The sequence below is a fragment of the Parasteatoda tepidariorum genome, chromosome 4 (assembly GCF_043381705.1).
Source record: "Parasteatoda tepidariorum isolate YZ-2023 chromosome 4, CAS_Ptep_4.0, whole genome shotgun sequence".
In the NCBI taxonomy this organism is placed as follows: domain Eukaryota; kingdom Metazoa; phylum Arthropoda; class Arachnida; order Araneae; family Theridiidae; genus Parasteatoda; species Parasteatoda tepidariorum.
In genome coordinates this window covers 54482478-54502666 of record NC_092207.1, presented here as the reverse complement: position 1 = coordinate 54502666, position 20189 = coordinate 54482478, and the positions used below count along the sequence as shown (strand labels likewise).

At 29.0% G+C, this 20189-nt stretch overlaps 1 protein-coding gene across 3 annotated transcripts in view; it reads right to left on the bottom strand.

Annotated features, from left to right (window-relative positions):
• The window catches only part of LOC107452079 (carnitine O-palmitoyltransferase 1, liver isoform), a 53152-nt gene that overhangs the window by 12344 nt on the left and 20619 nt on the right, over nt 1–20189 (bottom strand). For all 3 annotated transcript variants that reach the window (XM_071179860.1, XM_071179859.1, XM_043049332.2), the window contains exons 3-12: nt 19259–19413; nt 16154–16276; nt 15527–15738; nt 13993–14078; nt 12913–13017; nt 11693–11824; nt 7433–7481; nt 7221–7350; nt 4781–4920; nt 310–509 (exon numbers count right to left, since the gene is read on the bottom strand). In XM_071179860.1, coding sequence (XP_071035961.1) covers nt 310–509; nt 4781–4920; nt 7221–7350; nt 7433–7481; nt 11693–11824; nt 12913–13017; nt 13993–14078; nt 15527–15738; nt 16154–16276; nt 19259–19413 — 1332 coding nt within the window. The remainder of the gene's footprint in view (nt 1–309; nt 510–4780; nt 4921–7220; nt 7351–7432; nt 7482–11692; nt 11825–12912; nt 13018–13992; nt 14079–15526; nt 15739–16153; nt 16277–19258; nt 19414–20189) is intronic.

Below are 20189 nucleotides of genomic sequence, written 5' to 3'. Positions count from 1 at the left end.
TTTTATAATGCTTTAGCCATTTTTGTTTTTCAATTTTTCAAATAATAACTATTTTTCAAAGTGCACTGGCAGAACACACCAAAAACTGGCAGGTCAGAAGTGGCTGACCAATAAATATAGTCTTCCCATCATATTCTACATCCTACTTTTCATAAGTATTATGGGCAATTAACCATTAATAAACACCTTATTTTTAAAAGTAAGTAACAACTACTATTAAGTAGCAAATATATATTGTAATTCAAAACAACTCCTTAAGTACTGGAAATGGGGACAAAAGGGAAAAAAAGAACAGAAATAATAACTCACTCTCTAGATAGGATATATTCCCACATATGAGCCATAGCAGGGGCATCAGCTATGGTGTGTTCACAATTCAGACCTGTTCCAGCATTGCCAAAAACTATCAAATTGCAAGATTTATCAAACCAAATGCACTTTCCATCTCCATGAAGAAGAAATTTTCCTTTCTCACTTAAAGTGCTTGGAGAATAATCTGTAAGCGTCACCTAAAAGAAGTGTTTAAACAAATTAAATAACTAAAAACACAGTCTGTTTTTTGGCAGCTTGAAGTTAAGAATAACTGGAAAAAAAATATTATTTATACATATTAGTAATTTAAATGTATTTCGAAGAAAAATTTAATTTTAACTTTTTTTGTTTTATTATTTTTTTATAATTGGAACTTAAAATTAACAATATGAATTAACGTAGAACTTTAATAACCTGATCATGTTTCAAAAAAGAGGCATTATGATTTGTCCTATTCACAGAAGTCTAGATGATAAATCAAACTACCAAATCAAAGGAGTGATTCCATTGGACAATAAGTCACAGAAGTTATTTGGCTTATGAGAAAGTACTTTTTTTTAAAACATTTCCAATTGCTGGTCTTTAAATTTAGCATATTAAACCACAAAAACATTTTTTTTTCAAATTAGAATAAAATCTTACAATGAACTTGAATGACAAATGGCTTTAATCTATAGGTGGATCATTTGTTATACAGTGCCCGCCGTTTATTAAAATCACTTTTGCTTTATGCTCTTTTGATTTTATTAAGCGGCTGATTTTATTAAGAGGCAATTCAACATTTGAAGAAGAAAAAATCAAATTTTTTCGATATATTCTAAATGCACACATTTTAAAAGCTGAAATAATGACAACACTAATGCTTTATTTTAACTAATTTAATTATTTTAATAAAGTAAACCCTATATAAGATTATATTTACAAAAGTTTTACAAAAGTTTTGCAAAAACATGATCAATGGTTGCTTGAGTTGCAGTACTTAAAATTAACTTTTCAACATCATTTAAGAGTTTATAGAAGTTTTTATAGTTTTCGATATTCCTCCTCTTTGTTCTAAAGCTTGCCCCAATACATTAAGTGCTTTTCTGACTTCCACTGAAGATGGCACTGATGAGTTTATTTCATCTTCTGAGTCTGATTCCTCCATTTCTTGATTGGAAATAACTTTGCAATTTTTGATGTCTGTAACAATTTCAGAATCAGATTTTTCTCCTGATGTTTGCAGGTTATCGTCAACAGCTACGTAACGTGAAAAATTCTCGTCCATTTCATTTTCTTCATTGCTGTGAATTTTTTCGAAACAGTTATCGGCCCCATCTCCATTGAAGCTTCACGTTGACTACATTTAGGAAGTTTATCATAGTTTTGCAACACTTCAAATATATTTTTCAGACTCAAATCCTTCCTTTCGGCCATGCTGATAAAATTGAACATCAAACGAACTTAAAAATGATATGTGCTCTAACTCTAACTATAATTTACTCAAATGGCTTAAATAATATGGAACATGAGCACAGACAGTTTTTGGAAATCTATTCATGTTCTCTGTTAAGATAGATAACAAAAGAAACTTCTCTCCCCTCTAAGGTTTATTCAATAAAAAGTAAGATAAGAATTCGACCCCCCGTTGAGTGAGAAATGTTTCTCCAAACTTCATTCAAGTCAAGGAAATAACACTGATAAATTGATTTCTATGAATTCGCTGCCTACCACCCACATTTTTCCTTAACTCTTACACTATGTATATCGCAGGAAAGTGCTAACCACACCTGTTTCACAGGTTTGTGAGTAACTGTTGCTTCTTCTAAAAAAATCTTTAAACTTCGAAAAAATAAAATTTTATAAATAAGAACAAAAAAAGCTGAAATATTGCACCTTTGATTTANGTAAAACCCTACATAAGATTAAATTTACAAAATGTTTGCAAAAAAACGATCAATGGTTGTTTGAGTTGCAGTATTTAAAATTAACTTTTCAACGTCATTTGAGAGTTTATAGAAGTTTGTATAGTTTTCGATATTTCCTCCTCTTTGTTCTAAAGCTTGCCGCAATACATTAAGTGCTTTTCTGACTTCCACTGAAGATGGCACTGATGAGTTTATTTCATCTTCTGAGTCTGATTCCTCCATTTCTTGATTGGAAATAACTTTGCAATTTTTGATGTCTGCAACAATTTCAGAATCAGATTTTTCTCCTGATGTTTGCAGGTTATCGTCAATAGCTATGTAACGTGAAAAATTCTCGTCCATTTCATTTTCTTCATTGCTGAGAATTTTTTCGAAACAGTTATCAGCCCCATCTCCATTGAAGCTTCACGTTGACTACATTTAGGAAGCCTATCATAGTTTTGCAACACTTCAAATTTATTTTTAAGACTCAAATCCTTCCTTTTCGCCATGCTGATAAAATTGAACATCAAACGAACTTAAAAATGATATGTGCTCTAACTCTAACTATAATTTACTCAAATGGCTTAAATAATATGGATTATGTGCACAGACAGTTTTTGGAAATCTATTCATGTTCTCTGTTAAGATAGATAACAAAAGAAACTTCTCTCCCTTCTATGGTTCATTCAATAAAAAGTAAGATAAGAATTCGACCCCCTGTTGAGTGAGATAGGTTTCTCCAAACTTCATTCAAGTCAAGGAATTAACATTGATAAATTGATTTCTATGAACTCGCCGCTTACCACCCACATTTTTCCTTAACTCTTACACTATGTATATCGCAGGAAAGTGCTAACCACACCTGTCTCACAGGTTTGTGAGTAACTGTTGCTTCTTCTAAAAAAATCTTTAAACTTCGGAAAAATAAAATTTTATAAATAAGAACAAAAAAAATGAAATATTGCACTTTTGATATATTATGTAGTCAAAATTTTGATTTTAAAAAGCGGCGGCATTGATTTTATTAAAGGATGTTTTTAACATGTATTAATAATGTAACGATTCGGTTCTTGCCGATTTGATTTTATAGAGCGGCTGATTTTATTATCCGTTGATTTTATTAGCGGCAGGCACTGTATCACTAACATAATACTATACAACTGAAATTCTCTTGAAAAATTATAAATATTGCAAATAAATATCCTTTTAAAAAAGTTAAATGCATAGTGTTGGGCCGGGATAGCCTGGTCGTTAGGGCGCTGGGCCCATATCCAAGAGGTCGTGGGTTCGATCCTCGCCGGCCGAAGACTCCTCGTGTAGTAAATGGTGACTGATGCACGTTAAATCTGTCGAGTCTCAAAGTCCTCCATGTTCCCACAACAAATCAATACCTCTGGGGGTACTGATCCAGGAGTTTCCTTGTCTTCTGGATTGGTTCAAAATTACCCGTAATTACCCGTAAACCCATGAAATTGGGTCGGCTGTTCAACGACGGTTATAAAATAAAATAAAATGCATAGTGTTAATGTTATATACCTAGTGTTATCTAAAATGCTAAATTAAGTTTTCAAAAAATATAAAGAAATTTATAATGCCCTAAATTTAAAGCATCATATGAGAATCTTAATTATTGAAACTTGGAAATCTGTGAAGAAAAAATTTTTAAAAATGCATACGTCAAATAAGACAGGAAATAAGTTATAAAGTCGAATCTTTCAGAATAGTTTGCAAAAAAATAAATAAATCAGGTTTATTAAAATATAGACATGTTATTAATTTGGCATTCAAACATAATTTTAAACATTATATACTTGAGAGCGTTCAAACACAGTATCATGATTGCAGTATCATGATTCCACAACATCGTGCCATGTAACTATTTTAATTTTGAAAAAAAAAATAAAATAAATTCAGAAGTACCAAATCAATTTAGGGATAATCAACAATCAGTTTGATTAATCAATTTGATAACTCTATAACAAAGCATGTTTTAAATTTCAGACACAACTTCTTAATTACAAATATAACAGCCTGAGTTGAAGTATGCTTACAGTGCTACAATTCCGAACCTAATATTTTTTAACGTAACTAATGTATATACAGTGGAACCCCGATTTTACGTTGTCCGTTTCGTACGTTATCCCGCTTCTTACGTCATTTTCTGNATAAAGATTGAAGTAAAAAACTGTAACAAAAACAGGTGTCATGACTAAATAAATGAATTACTAACTTATAATTTAATATTAAAAAAAAAGTTTGCAATATATTTTAAATATATGTAGCTCTGAATGTAAGAATTGAAGCCACGACACTCATTTTATAAATGTGCATATTATTTCAGCAATTAAAACTTATTTACTTTTTAAAAAAAATAAGGAATTACAATACAATATTAGAAAATTACATTCAGAATTACAATATTACATTCAGAATTACAATATTAGAAAAGAATACAACATTTCATAAAAAAATATTAAAATAAATAGAAATCGGTACCATACAGCACAGAATAACACTATTTAGTAGCTAAAAAAAAAACTAAACTCAGTGTCTAAAGAATATAGAAAAAGATTGCTTACACAGAAAATTGCTTTTTCAACTGCTCTTCGACTATCTCTATTCACTCCTGAACTCAAATGACTTTTTCGTATAGTCGCCCATTGACTTCTTTTTAAAGCAGTTAGAGCAGCAATAGATTTTTCAGCTTCAGAATATGACTCTGAAATAAAAATAGGGATTAGTTTTAGAAACCAATGGATTAGTTTTATACTTATTACAAAATAGAAAAAAAAAACTATTTTTAACTACAGAATTAAAAATAAATACTTTAAAAAGATCAACTACCAAATAAACAAACACTAATGGTTTTTAAAAAAAAAAAAAATTATGAGGCTTTGTTTTATTAAAATCATATTATAACTTCCTAAGATTATTCAAAGTTCCTAAAATTGATCCATTTACTCAAACTTTCATCAGAATGTAACCATTTTTATCTATGACAACTTATTTAAATTCAATTATAAGTAAATCAAAATAAAAAGAAAATATTTTATTCTAGAATCATATAAAAGAAGCCATCAAAAGTGCAACAAATAATTGCTATTTTTTTTGTACAGTTTCCACTCTACTCTACACCTTGTTAAAAAAAAAACAATTAATTAAATCAATGAATTTATTGTAAATAAAAAAATTATTACATGAATAATCCAATGAGGTTGAAAATAAAGCATTATAGCAAAAGTAATGCATACAAACTTTTTATACATTAAAATTTCAATTGTTACTCTCCATATAATTGTTAAATAAAAAAAGAAATTTAAAAAGAAAAATTTTTAAGTTTTAAAATCTAAAGATTCAGAACTAATTAGATTTTACTAATTCTAAAAATAATTTAGAAAAATCTGCAAAATTTAATCACTAAAATCAAATTTATGTATTAATATCAACGAACTTCACAATAATCTCTGTAGAACAAAAAATACAATTACATATAAGCCTAGTCCGATAATAAAATTAATGCAACCATAATTTTAAAATCTTTCAAAAAAAAGTTTATTTAAAATATAATAAAAATAAAATGCCTAAAAATCATTTTTTTTAAACATAGTATCTATATATATTTTCTCTTACACGGGGACAAAAAAAGTAACATTACAACTCCCCGAATGGCAAAGCTAGAAAATCAACCAATGATTGCCGCTAATAATGTCACATGCCAAATCTACTGAGGTGGCTCAACATATAGCGCTTTTAAAAACGGAAACTGAAATAACCAGAGAGAACTGAAATAACCAATCTCATACTATTAAGCTAGGCAGAAGTGAGTAGTCTTTGTCGATAGATCTCTATTTTAGTATTTTGTCGAAAGCGTTTTCGATTTTTGATTTATATCACGAATTTATTTGTTTTATCACGAATTCATTCTAAGACTTATACTTATGTTTTTAACAAAGTTCTGAATCGTTCATGGTTATTATTTTTTAAAAACATAATGCTTTGTTTATGCAGGTTTTTTCATTGCAATTCTCTTATTTCTATTTTTAATAGACTTAATTATAGCCAAAATTTTAACCTTTTTAAAGAGATATCAGTTTTAGAAATTTTATCTTAAGATTTTATACTACAGCACATTTCTAATAGGTTTAACGAATTACATGTCATTTATTTGAATTAAAATTTATGTTAATCACTTAGTATTTACTAAAAAGATGCAATTTTTTTTAAAAAAAAAAGTTGTTATATGGATTTGAATGATTGTTTTGAATTCTTAGAATCTTGTGCTTTTGCAATGTACCTGAGTTAGTAGCGAGTGAAGCGAGCTTGGTTTGCGAAGCAAACCATATAAGATTGTGTAGCAATTTTCGGGGGTTAGCGAGCGTCATGGGTGCAAGTTGAAAAAAAGGCCAAGACTGAAAATGTTTTGACTGAAATACCTAACATACACAATACCCCCTCGACATATGCAAACTCTCTAAGAAAGCTTTACCATAATACATCAAGTTTAAATACTGTACAAAAAATATTTATTCATCTGTCTTTTGATAAAATAACAACAGGACATTAGAAATTAGACCAATAACGTAGACTTAAAAAATATTTTTAAGGACAGAAGAAAAAAAATTCAGATTTCCGACTTTGAGTCAGTCTTGTTTCCGTCTTACTTACCGACATTTACCATTACCGACATTTTCGAAAGACGGAAATCCGTCCTGGGGACGGAAGACTTGCACCCATGGCGAACGTTAGTGAGCAGGGGGCACAGCCCACTAGTATTTTTAAAAATTTAAGTACAGAAAAATCTACAGCATTGAATTATATATCCAAAAAGTATAACAGTTTGATTGTTTCTTTTCGAGTAAAAATTCTATAAAAGCTTTAAAAATATTGAGTATTTGTATGTTGCACTCTTTCTAAAATGGTGAAAACTTAAATGTTTTACCTTCGAATATTTCAGTTGATAAAAATCTGTTATCAATACTTGATTACAGTTACAAAATTTTGAAATTTATGATAAACAACCTGATTGTTTCTCAGCATCTTTCACAATCCAATTGAGTTGCTCTTCTAATGTTGTAGGAGCCAAAATTTGATTTTTGGAATCAAAAACTTCAAGTTTATAATATATTCCTTTCACAATAACAATGATATGCTATAAAAAAATTTTATAAAATTATTGTTACTAAATATTGCTATTACATAAATAGACATAACAAGCTTGATAAATGGTTTACCTTTGAATCTTCAGTGTGTAGAATAGTGTCATTATTTTCACCAGGAATTCTAAAGAGAAAATATATATATTGGTCAGTTATTACTAATTATGAACAATATTATAACAAATAAACAGTGGCAGTTCACAATAAATTTGATTTTTTAATGTGAATAATTTATATAAACGAATTTTAAATTGCAATTTGCGATTCTACTGATAACTTAATCATGATTTTAGGAGCCTGATTTTTAGAAATCAGAAGCGAAATTGATAAATTTACTGTTTGTGTTGAAACGATTGTACAATTTAAAACAGGTGGTAAAACAAACATCACTCAAAGAGAAATTTTCAACTTGATGACGATTACTGAGCTGTATGAGAATAAAACTTAACAACTTGATGCGAATTACTGAGCAGTATGAGAATAAAACTTAACAAATTTATGACAATTAGTGAGCAGTATGAGAATAAAACTTAACAACTTGATGACAATTACTGAGCAGTATGAGATTAAAACTTAACAACTTGATGACAATTACTGAGCTGTATGAGAATAAAACTTAACAAATTGATGACTATTACTGAGCAGTATGAGAATAAAACTTAACAACTTGATNAAATAAATGCCCAGCATGATCTGAAGCACAAGTTGGGAAGGCACAAATTGTTGTTTTTTTTCCTCTATCTTGCACTAAATAGAAAAAAGCAGGAGAAAACACCCTGAAGGCCTGAGGGCGAAGATTTGAGGCAAAAGCAGGAGACTCCTGCTAAAAACAGGAGAGTTGGCAGGTCTGGGAGCCTGATTTTTAGAAATTAGAGCCGAAATTGATAAATTTACTGTTTGTGTTGAAACGATTGTACAATTTAAAACAGGTGGTAAAACAAACATCACTCAAAAAGAAATTTTCAACTTGATGACGATTACAGAGCTGTATGAGAATAAAACTTAACAACTTGATAACAATTACTACTGAGCAGTATGAGAATAAAACTTAACAAATTGATGACAATTACTGAGCAGTATGAGAATAAAACTTAACAACTTGATGACAATTACTGAGGTGCATGAGGATAAAACTTAACAACTTGATGACAATTACTGAGGTGCATGAGGATAAAACTTAATAACCTTAAAACCATCAGCAAAATTCAATTAAAACTTGAGGTTGATTGCAGGGCATGTTTAGAATTTCTTTAAATGTTCGCTCTCTTTATTGTTGCTCATCTCTTTATCGTGAAAATTTAAAAAAGCAGTATTTTTATGCAGATGTTATGTTAAAAGCATTGATTTCTCAGCAAGTTTGAGAGAATTATGTTATTCTTCTGAGCTATATTATAGTCATTGATGGCAAGCATATCAGACATCGTAAAAACTAAATTTGCATAACTGTTGTTATTTTTAAATTTTGCACAAAACATTTTTATCTCCGTAATTTTTTTAAATTTTATTTTTTATTACTTCAATAGCAGTTATCCTATAACTAAATGTAGATTTATAAAAAAAATGGAAACTAGTTTCTTAATTAAGTTCTGTTTTGAAATTTTGCAACTACTTTGACAAAAGCAAATTTAAAGCCTACAGCTGATAGATAGCCAAAACAATTGACCATGTTTGAATGTGTCTTTGTCAGTTAAAAATCCTACTTAATATGAATACATTGCTCTGTCCTTCATTTAAATAATGCAACAAAAAAATGTGAAACTGTAGAAATTTACAGTCAGACCAGTGTGTGTTGTGAAAGCCTAATCAGGGCTACAATTTATAGACCAGCAATCAATGTAAATGAATAGTATGGTGTTTTGATTTTTGGTTTCATGTTTTTATTACAAAAATGCATATTTCACTCCGATTCTGACATTGCACATTCGCTGTATTATAGTTTTTCCTTTAAATTCCCTTAATTAACTTTTTTTTAAAAAAGAGAGACAAGAGAGCAGTGAAAATGAGTACCAACTATTAATATCTTTTGTTAACTGGTCCTGCAGACCAACAACTAAATATTCTAATTTCTACTCCTGCTTATAAGCACAATAATAAAATTATGCATGAATTTACAAAAATAAAAGGAACACCTAGATATAGATACTAAATTAAAATCTATACAACCCTGAAATTTTATACTTCATTACAAAATTTAATTGACTACTTGGAACATATGTTCGAATTTTTCGTTAAATTATAACTAGCCTCTGTTGCTTTTTTATCATCCTACCTTTGAATGACTAAAAAATAAGTTTTCACAGCATTTCAAATTTATTCTTTTGCTTTTTAAGTGAGAAGATTAAGTTTCAGAATAGCTTATTAAAAATGGAATAGATAGGATTCCTTACTTTTTTTAATTTTTTGTTTCTAGTAAATAATTTTTGCCTTTTTTTTTATAATTGTTTTTAGAATTGTTTAAGGAGTAGAAAAAAATTATCATTGATTTGGCGCAAACGAAAATTTCAAAACTCTTGATAATAGAGGGGGGAAATAACTATTTTAAACAAAAATTCTCAAAAAATTTAATGTTTCAAAACTGTCTAATGTAAACTAAAACTCTCTAAAAATGTCTTTCAAAACTCTTGATAATAGAGGGTTAAAATAACTATTTTAAACAAAAATTCTCAAAAAATGTAATGTTTCTTACTCAACCGTAATAAAGATAAACTAGAATAGTTGGCCCCTCTGTGAGCAAGAAAAAGATTAAGAAATTGGGTGCCAGCATGTGGGTACAAGACGGCCCCATATGGAGAAATTTAAACCAAACAGCAGAATTCTGTGAGAATGGAAATTATGTTAAAAAATAGATTAAATGTGAGAGCTTTTTCGCAAAAATAAAATTGGTCATAAAAAGGAAGCTTGTGAATTTTCAATTTGAAAACAATACTCATTTTCAAAAAATTATAAAAAGCAAACAAAAAACCTAACAGGTAAAGAAAACCATTTAACAAGAAAATATAAATTTATAAAAAAAAACCTTCCAAAGTTACTTTTTTTTCTTTAAATGTCTTATCTCAATTACTAACTTAAATCTTTGATTTATAGGAAAGTTAAACACAATAAATGAATCAATTAGCGTATGCTACCCTAAGTTATTCTCAATAAATGGTGTTCCTTTTAAATCTTCACTCGCTAAATTCCCGATTAGAACAATTTTCAAAAAAAGTCATTAAGAATTAAAAAATATGTATTGCCTTCATAATACTTCATGATAACAGTGTGAAGTAATTATAATACACTTTGGGAACCAGGAATGAATCAACAAAGAGTATAGGGGGGGCATATGAGAGGGTAGCAATAGCAACTATCTAAAAAGTAGATAAGTTTGAAAACAATACCATACCTAAAAGCTTTTTTATTTATTACTAGATTTTTATCCTTTCTTTATACATAAGCTAAGAGTTCTCAATAAAAGAACTGTTGAAAAAGATCTGAAAACCATGAAAATCAATAAATGGAGAAACCTAGTGCCTGATCAAGCCAGATGGAGACGACTGGTTAGGATGGCTCTGGCATGTATTAGGCTGTCATGCTGATGGAAGAAGAAGAAAGTTACAATTATTTTATTGTCAGTCTTTAACAAAACCTTGCAGAATTCCTCTCCCTGATTTTGTGGCTAATTGTACCCATATAGAATGCATACTAAAATAAAATTTAGATCAAAATTTAAATCTGAAATATTAAGTCTTTGATGATACCAAGCACTCGAATATGATGGACAGTTTTATGGTTTGTCTAACACTTAATTTACTTTCCATTTCACTGAATTTCGTAATTTGAAGAAAAAAAGTCAATTGCTGAAGACTGATGTACAACAAAATAACAAACTGTACAACAAAATAACTTTTTCCTTATTTCATAGCCATAATTTTAAATTGATAAAATAAACATTATTTAGTCATGACGTACAAAATATACAAGCAGTTTTATATTTTGAGCAACAGAAATGTTTAAAACAACTGCTATAATAGAAAATTCTACTTCTATGTAGTTAGTTTATAAGTAATTAATTTGAGCAATAAAACCATTATCAACTGTCTTAAAAAGCAACTTAAAATCAGTAAATGGAAAGAAAAAAAATGGCTACAAAATATTTTAAATATTAAAAGTTTCAAAAAATGAAAAGAGAAAAAATACAGCACATTTAACCATTAAAAAAAATCACATTTCCGATTTAAAATATTTCTAATTAAACAAACTATGCCAAGTGCTAGCCCGAAATATTTATTTTGGTTAAAAAGAACGAAACAATTGAATTTTAAGAAACCAATTTAAATGAAGATATTGAACATGTACCTTACAGTTCCTAGCAGTTTCTCATACTGAGCCATACATATAGGAATTGTATTTCGAATTACAAGAGGTTCAAGTTCTTCTCGGTCAATTAGTCTTTTGAAGGAACAAAGACCATAAATTAATGATGCAGTCCTAAAACAAAATTACAAATCATTTTATGAAATGTATTATATCCTAATATATGAAGTTTGAAAAAAACAAAATACAATCATGTAAAATACAATAAAAATTAGGGTCACATTTTTGAGTCAACATGAACTTAATAAAAGACATTTAGAAAATTTATTTTAGCAAATTTCTTCCCTTATTTTATCAAGAATGCAAATTAATATTTAAATATATATTTGTTATTAAAATAAAGTAAACATTATGAAAGTACAGTTATTAAGCATAATTATTATTTTTTTATTTAGTGGTAAGTATGTAATAATAATTTAATAATTTTATTAAGAAATATTAAGTATTTTAGTAGTAATATAATATTGTTTTTAGTTGGTATTAAGCATTAGTATTATTAATAAATTTTATCAGAACTTTGATCAGTAAATAAAAAGAAAAAATTTAATTTAAATTTTTTTTGTCAATCCTGAAATTAATGATCTTTCCATTTTAAGGTTTTGTTATCTCTTTATCACTGAAGTTTATATTATTTTATAAAGTTGTACACATTTTTCCGAATATGTATTAACATTAATTTCATACAGTTGACTTTACAATTGTTTCATTAGATGTTAATTAAATTGCAGGGTATTATTAAGACATTATCTGATATTCAGTTAAGATTGAAGTTTAGTTTCCATATGCTCTAGTCTGTATTTTTAAAACATCACAGAAATCTCACAACTGTTAAGTCAACTGAGATCAATGTTATTATTAGTACCAAAATATTTCTCGATGGCAACAGCTCATTGATCAGATTACTGATCAAATTTATTCTTTTTTTCCTAAGAAATGAACTTAAGGTTTATAAATATTATGACTGGAAATTTAACAACTAAAACCTTTAAAACAAAGTTGTTTTTTTAATTTGATTGAACATGATCAGTTTTAAGAGTATTTTATTTTATTTAAATTTTTTTAGTTAGTCAGAATCGATAATCGATCTTTAGTTAGTCAGAATCGATCGAAAAATTAATTAAACAAAAATTAAAAAGTTAACTGAAAAATTAATTAAAAGAAATTAATTAAAAAATTCATATTGTTAGCTGTTACAAACTCACCGTGACACTTGTTTATCTGTAGGAGTCCAGTAGCATTCATCACAGCAATAATAATTACTATTATTTGGAAGGGGGCTCCTGCTCATTAGATAGGCATATTTCTCCCTATAGTATTAAACATAATAAACATTAGTCTCAAAAGTAAACATATTTCAACAATATAAATTAATATATCTAGTTAATATAGACAATATTTTTTACTCTATCAGTTGCAATAAAATTGAAAAGTTCATTCATTGAATTTGAAACATCACATTTTGTAATATAGTGGAATAGTGGAAAATTATATTTTGTAATATAGTGGAATAGTGGAAAATAGTGGCTCAAAAATATAGTGGAAGGGGACTCCTGCTCATTAGATAGGCATATTTCTCCCTATAGTATTAAACATAAAATACATTAGTCTTAAAAGTAGACATATTGCAACAATACAAATTATTATATCTAGTTAATAAAGGCAATATTTTTTACTCTATAAAAAGAAGTAAAATTGAAAAGTTCATTCATTGAATTTAAAACATCACATTTAAAATTACATTTCCAAATTTATAATTTTCAATTTGCATTTACAAGTACACAAGTAAAGTAAAATTGAAAAAAAAATTATATCTAATAATATGTCTTGCATGAAATGCAAATAAACAGAAGGATGATTCTTGATTTGTTTAGTCTTTAATTTCTTTTCTTCAGCTCTTAATATTTTGCTTCTCATTAAATAATGAATATTGAAATTTTAATATTTTATCTGTGAAAATACTTGCACAAATCTGTACAAAAAATTCCCTCTTAAACAGAATAAAACAGAATAAGTTGAAGAAAGGTTAGGGGGGGACGGGGTAAACTTGATTGCTCTGCAAAAATGCAACCAGATCACATTCAAATTGAGCTTAAGGCTAACAGAAATTCAAATGGCTATAATATGGCAGAAATTCAAATGGCTATAATTATAAGATGATCATTTTATTCTTTGATAAGAAATTAGACTGAATGCTTTAAACCTAACTAAATTTTCAACATATCAGACTAAGTAAATTAGTTCAAGTAGCTAATGTAAAGAATTGCACATAAAATAATACTTACCACCAGTCACTTACATAATTCTGACAAAACCACGACTTCAGAAGCAATATATTTTGCAACTTATGGGCCAAGGTATTTTCAAACTCCTATAGTAAAAAAAGAGATTAAAATGTAAGTTATTCAAGACATTATAAAAATTAATTAAGAGCAGCATTCAACTCTTATTAATCTACTACTTAAAATGTAGATAATTTGGTTTTGCAGATTTTTAACAACAAAATATTAAGACCATTGCTCAAGGCACACTATTCAAAAGAATCTTTCAGCCAGTGCACCATCTGGTTTTTTAAACTGTAAGATATACACTGATATTAAACTCTGTGATCCACGAGGTGAAATATCGTGGTGAATTGCCTAGATAGCTTTTAAAGCCTACTGTGAACAATTCGGGCATGCATCAAACAGCATTCTCATCCTTGTTAGAATACATGTATTCCCTGAAAAGCAGCACGTAAAAAGCCATATTGTTTCAATGATATATTCACTTTTGCATGAAGACGTGAAAAAGCAGCCCAAACAATTAAAAATGCACCACAACTTTACTCCACAACTTTGTGGAGCATGCACTGCACTCAAACTGGAGCATAAACCCATCTTCAAGAGCGACTTATATGACCGAGCCACTTTTTACCAGTCATCTATAGCCCCACCAATATGTTAACTATCCCAAGAAGACATGGATGTTAATGGTGCCAGGCAAGTATAGGTACTCAAAATGGCATAGCCAATGAAACAAAATTATGTTGTTCTCTCCACTGGAACACATGTTGTACAATTAACATTGTTAATTATCTCTTAACACTTGACACACACAACTCCAGTTCTAATCATTTGAATGGCAAGCACATTGCACGCATAGGTAAATTATGTCTAAAAGAATATTATTTTTCAAATAAGTGTGAAACTGTGAAGAGGAATGTGGAATTTTATTTCAATATTTTAAACACTATGCCTGATGTGTTTTGCGCCAACTACTGCTTTGTATTAAAAATCATTCAATTCCCATATAGAAGACATATTTACATTGTTATTAGACTGTTACCACTAGATTACGAAAAGCAACAAGAAAGCCCTAATAATACACTGGCTACTTATACTTTGCTAAAGCAGTATCATCATCATCTGCACATTTAAATTCTGCGATCCAATAACTTTCATCAACAAATGTATGTTGAATAATTGGCTTTGGAAAAAACTATAAAGACTAAACTGCATGCTGCTAATGAAAACAGATGAATATTTAAAATATTGCTATAAATTGAGCCACAATAGTCAGTTAAAATAAGATATAAAATTAGATTTATTTGAAGATTACTAGCAATTGGGAGTTATAAAAAAGAAAATTCCTGATGAAAATATAATTTTAATTGTAATTAAAATCAAAAGCAATATTTGACAATATCAAGTTTCCCAACAAAGTATATTCTTGAGTAGCTTGCCAGTTGAGAAATATAAATATGTAACTAAATAAAAAGAAGCATTTGCATAAAGTATTGTTTTTAAAAAGTATAAAATAAGCAATTATTTACACTACCTTTCCTTTTTGTTGAATTTCCTTTAATTCTTCATCAGTACAGAGAGGTTTTAGTGATTCATAAAGCCTATTCAGTGTGTCTTTAACAGGAGGTACTGGCAACCTAGGCAAAGATCTTTGGCAACTGTAAAGAGATGGCTTATAACCACTGAGGAGTTTCACAGCTCCGCACCACAGAGTTGTTGCTATTGTATGACTACGAGGATTTTCATCTAAAATATATATGTATTATTCAATGCAAACTCAAAAATCTGTGAATTTAAAAAAATTTATCGAAAAATTAGTTCTAAAAAACAATAAATGACAAGGAAATGCAGAATCAAAGTAAACTTATTAAAGCTAATCTTCAATTAAAATAAAGGAAGAATTTAAAAAATTTTTGATATTACTTTTCACAAACTATTTTTAAACAGAATACAGCAGAATAGACTTATACACCAAAATGATACTTCTTTAATAAATCTAATTTTCAAAGTAGCTAATTTTTTACAAAAAATAAATTTAAGTTAATTTTAAGCTTCTAATGAAAACCGATACTCAAGTAATATGTTAAGATATATAAAGATGACAAAAAAGATAGCACAATGCTGCTATATCTTAGTTTAAATCTTATACTAAGATACTTACACATCCATCCTCTGTAAGATAATAGGAGCCTCAGGAAACTTTGTCTTAGTATCATTAAAAATATAAATGCAAAAATCCCAATTATGCTTGAAACAATAAGAGCTTGAAGAGTACGAGGTAAGCCTAAAAAATAAATTACGAAAATAAATAATATAAACTCTTATAAATTTCATTAAAACTAAAAAAAATATTGCTCTACTGTGAAATCTGTCAAGCTAACCTTTTTTTTATCAAGTACTGAATTTATCCCATTCATTCTCTTGTAACCTTAACACCTGTCTATTTTGTATGTCGACTACTGAAATACATTAAGTTAATGAATCTAATGTGCAAATCTAAAATAAACCCTTTATAAGTTGACCAAAAAAAAAAAAACATTTCAATGAAATTTTCTACTCTGTTATACATTAGAATTTCACTGAATTGATGAATTATTATTAAAATATCTCTAACCGAAATCCTTTCATTTGTTAATTACACGAGAGAGCAATTAAGTATGCTTATATATATTTTTAACAATTTTATTCATTCCTTTTCTATTGTTCTTGTTAAGGTTTTTATTATATAAGCAACAGTAAGGACGAGAGATGATTTTTGTAACAAATATTTTTGTAAACATAGCTAAATAAAGATTAAATGTTGCATTGAATATAATACTAAATATCCTAACTTCATATCTCCTTCTGTACTGATATTTTAAGACATTATTTATGTTTTATTTTATAACTGGCATTAAACAGCCAAGCCAATTCTGACTTTAAAATTATCAATTTTCAACTCTGGAGTCTTATAATTTTGAACCCAATCCAGAAGACAAACGAGCTCCCGGATCAAACATTGGGACAAATTAGCCTTCGTGGAGGACCTTTTGATGGAACTAACCCGCATTTACTTTATAAGGAGAGAAAATGCATGAAAACCTCCCACAGTTAACCTGACAACAAGTGCATTATAACCCATGATCTGTCTACCACCGAGGATATTTTACATCAGCACTGTGCCATGTGCGAGCTGGGAGCAGAATTTGTATTGACCAACTGATTCTCAGATTCAAACCTAGGTCACGTCTTTGGGAGATGAGAGTTCTATTTTCGAGCCACAGTGGGTAAGACATTATTTATAGTAAATAACTGGCATACATCACTAATAAAATATGCATTTGCATTTTTAACTAATCAGTTTAACCCTTTGCTTTCAGCACTTAGTACGGTAAATTCTGTCCTTTGGTCCAGTTACTATATCATGCAAAAGCGAAATATTATTTCATGTTAAATTTATGTAACAAATAATAATTCCTGTTGTAATTATTCTCATTTCTTAAGATGTATAGGATATTTCTTGAATAAAATTTTAAAGTCAAGTTTAAAAAAATTTAATTCGATATTTTGATTTGTAATTATAAAAAGAACGTAAGAATAACATGCATAAGCAATGATATATCCTATTTAAAAAAAAAGACTGTTTAAGTTGACCACTTGTCTACGTTGGTCATCAAAACAGTGATCAACTTTCAAAGGTTTCACTGTTATATATATATATATATCAGGGCTCGAAAAACAGCCCGTCCGTCCGTCAACGGTCAAAAATTCTCCGCGGACAACGAATTTTTCGAATCCGACGTACGTGCGGACGGCCNGACTGTTTTAGATAGCCTCTCTGTAAATAAATTAAGCAGTTTTGGTCTGCCAATTTTTGTGTAAGGGTTGAAAACCTGTGAAGAGGGGCAGGAGAGAGGTGAGGAAGAGAGGGGAAGGACTGGACTAGCTGCTAGAAGAAGAGGAGAAAAAGATTTTTGGTAGAAAATTCTGAGGAATAAAGATACATCTACCCGGAAAGAATGGCTGCAACAGGACTGAACAATTAAGATATATCCAGCGAATAATATCCTGCCACTTACAAATAGTTCATCAGCTCCTCAACATTTTTAATTTTGTTATAACCAATAGTTGTTCCTTTGTCCATTCAGCTAATTTTGCTGTGGTTTCCAAGGATTCAAAAAAATCATTATAATTTTGATCATTTAAGGTGGGGATCAAAGACAACAAAAATGGGGATTTCAAACCTTCAGNATCGTATCTCACAAATTTAATTAATCCTTCACTATTTTAATCAACTATTGGTACACACAAATTATATTTATAACAATGCAGGTGATTGATGCTGCAGTTGATATTCTAATTGTTATTAACTCCGATAATTTAATTGGCTCTGTGATCGCATCGAATTTTTCCGAGTATATTATTCTGACATCTTTTAAGCAGGGCTCGAAAAACAGCCCGTCCGCCCGTCCTCGACGGTCAAAAATTCTCCGCGGACAAGGAATTTCTCGAATCCGACGTCCGTGCGGACAGCCATTTTCCCGTTAATGTTCGTGATACATTTTCAATTTTTTTTATCTTACAAGAGTCTTGTAAGTTACAAGACAGCAAAATGACCCACAATACAGCAACATACTGTGCATATATTGACGTTTTCTCTGTCTGGGAGTACTGCAGCGGTTGAAAGGGGCTTTGCAGCAATAAACCTACAAAGAAACACAATACGTACTGGTTTTAAACACGAAGCTTTAAAAGCAATTATGAACATCTACCTAAATGAAAAACCCCTTTCAGATTTCTGTTCAGAAACCTCTGTAAATCATTGGCTTGATTGTGGAACTGGCAAACGTCATATTTGATTCATTTAAAATATGCAGTACCCTCGGATAACTTGACATTCCAGATAACTTGACCCTTGTTATTCAAATTATTTCATAAAAGAAATAGTAGGTTACTATTAGTAACCTAGTATTTCTTTTATTACTGTATAATGTAATCCTAGTAACGACTAATTCATTGCGCAATTTATATAAATGTTTGTAATAAATAGGAGAAAATTATATTTTTATTTATTTAAAAGCGACGGGTTAGTTTCAACGGAGGACGGGTGCATTGTTGGACAAGCCGACCTCGGGGACTGGTAAAATTTCTGAGTTTTTTCAAGCCCTGATATATATATATATATATATATATTGACATTATATGATATATATATATAAAAAATTCCCATTATGAAATTCATTTCACATGAATATTAATCTATATTAATTAAATCCATTTAACATACCTTTTGGAATATGCAAAATATGAGCAATATTCCATAAAAATGTGTTTATAGGTAATGTTATATGAGGTTCAATAATCATTAACAGAAGACAAGTGAAGACTGTTATTCTGACATTGGATAGAGAAGCTGGCCACACTCCGTTGTAGATTAAATTTCTAAAAACAAAAAAATTTCATAATTAGCACATTTATAAGACAAAATCACTGCAATTGCAACAATAAAATTTGTTCAAAAGTTCCTTATAAAAATTTAAAGTTTCAAAAAGAAACCTCAGACATGGTTTAGGATTTGGCAACAGAATTGTTCCAAAAACCAGGGCCAAATTAACCATTAAGCAAACTAAGTACGTGCGAAGGGCACCAGAGAGCATCTAAGAAAAAAAGAATTTCTATAATTATTTTTTTACACTTCTATATTTATTTGAATTTGAAAATTTCCATATTTATTTGAATTTGAAAATTTCTATATTTATTTGATTATAAGATCTTACACATGATCATGCTTTAAACTAAATTGCTATTGTGTTATATTTCATTTCCGGAGAAATGAGAAAGAATGTTGTGTACAGCTGGTATCTCAACACAAAATGACCAATGCTTTTTTTATAACAGACAACATATATAATTAGTGAATAGACCTGAAATACAAAAATAGAGTAGGGAAGAAACTTCATGTAAACAAGCGTAACAAATTGATTTTCTACACTAACATGTCTAAATCAAAGCATCTCTGAAACATCTTGGGGACTGATAATTGCCCCGTACACTTTTGCCTTTTTTCAGCAAAAAAATACTATTTCTCTAAATATTGTTGAAAATAAGATAAGCTTGAAACTTTTTAAATTGTCTTTCTTTGTGGAGACTTAGAAAAAAGTGAGAAGGGTTAATAAAAGAGAGAGGTTCTTTGATTGACAAACTTTTTTAAACTAATT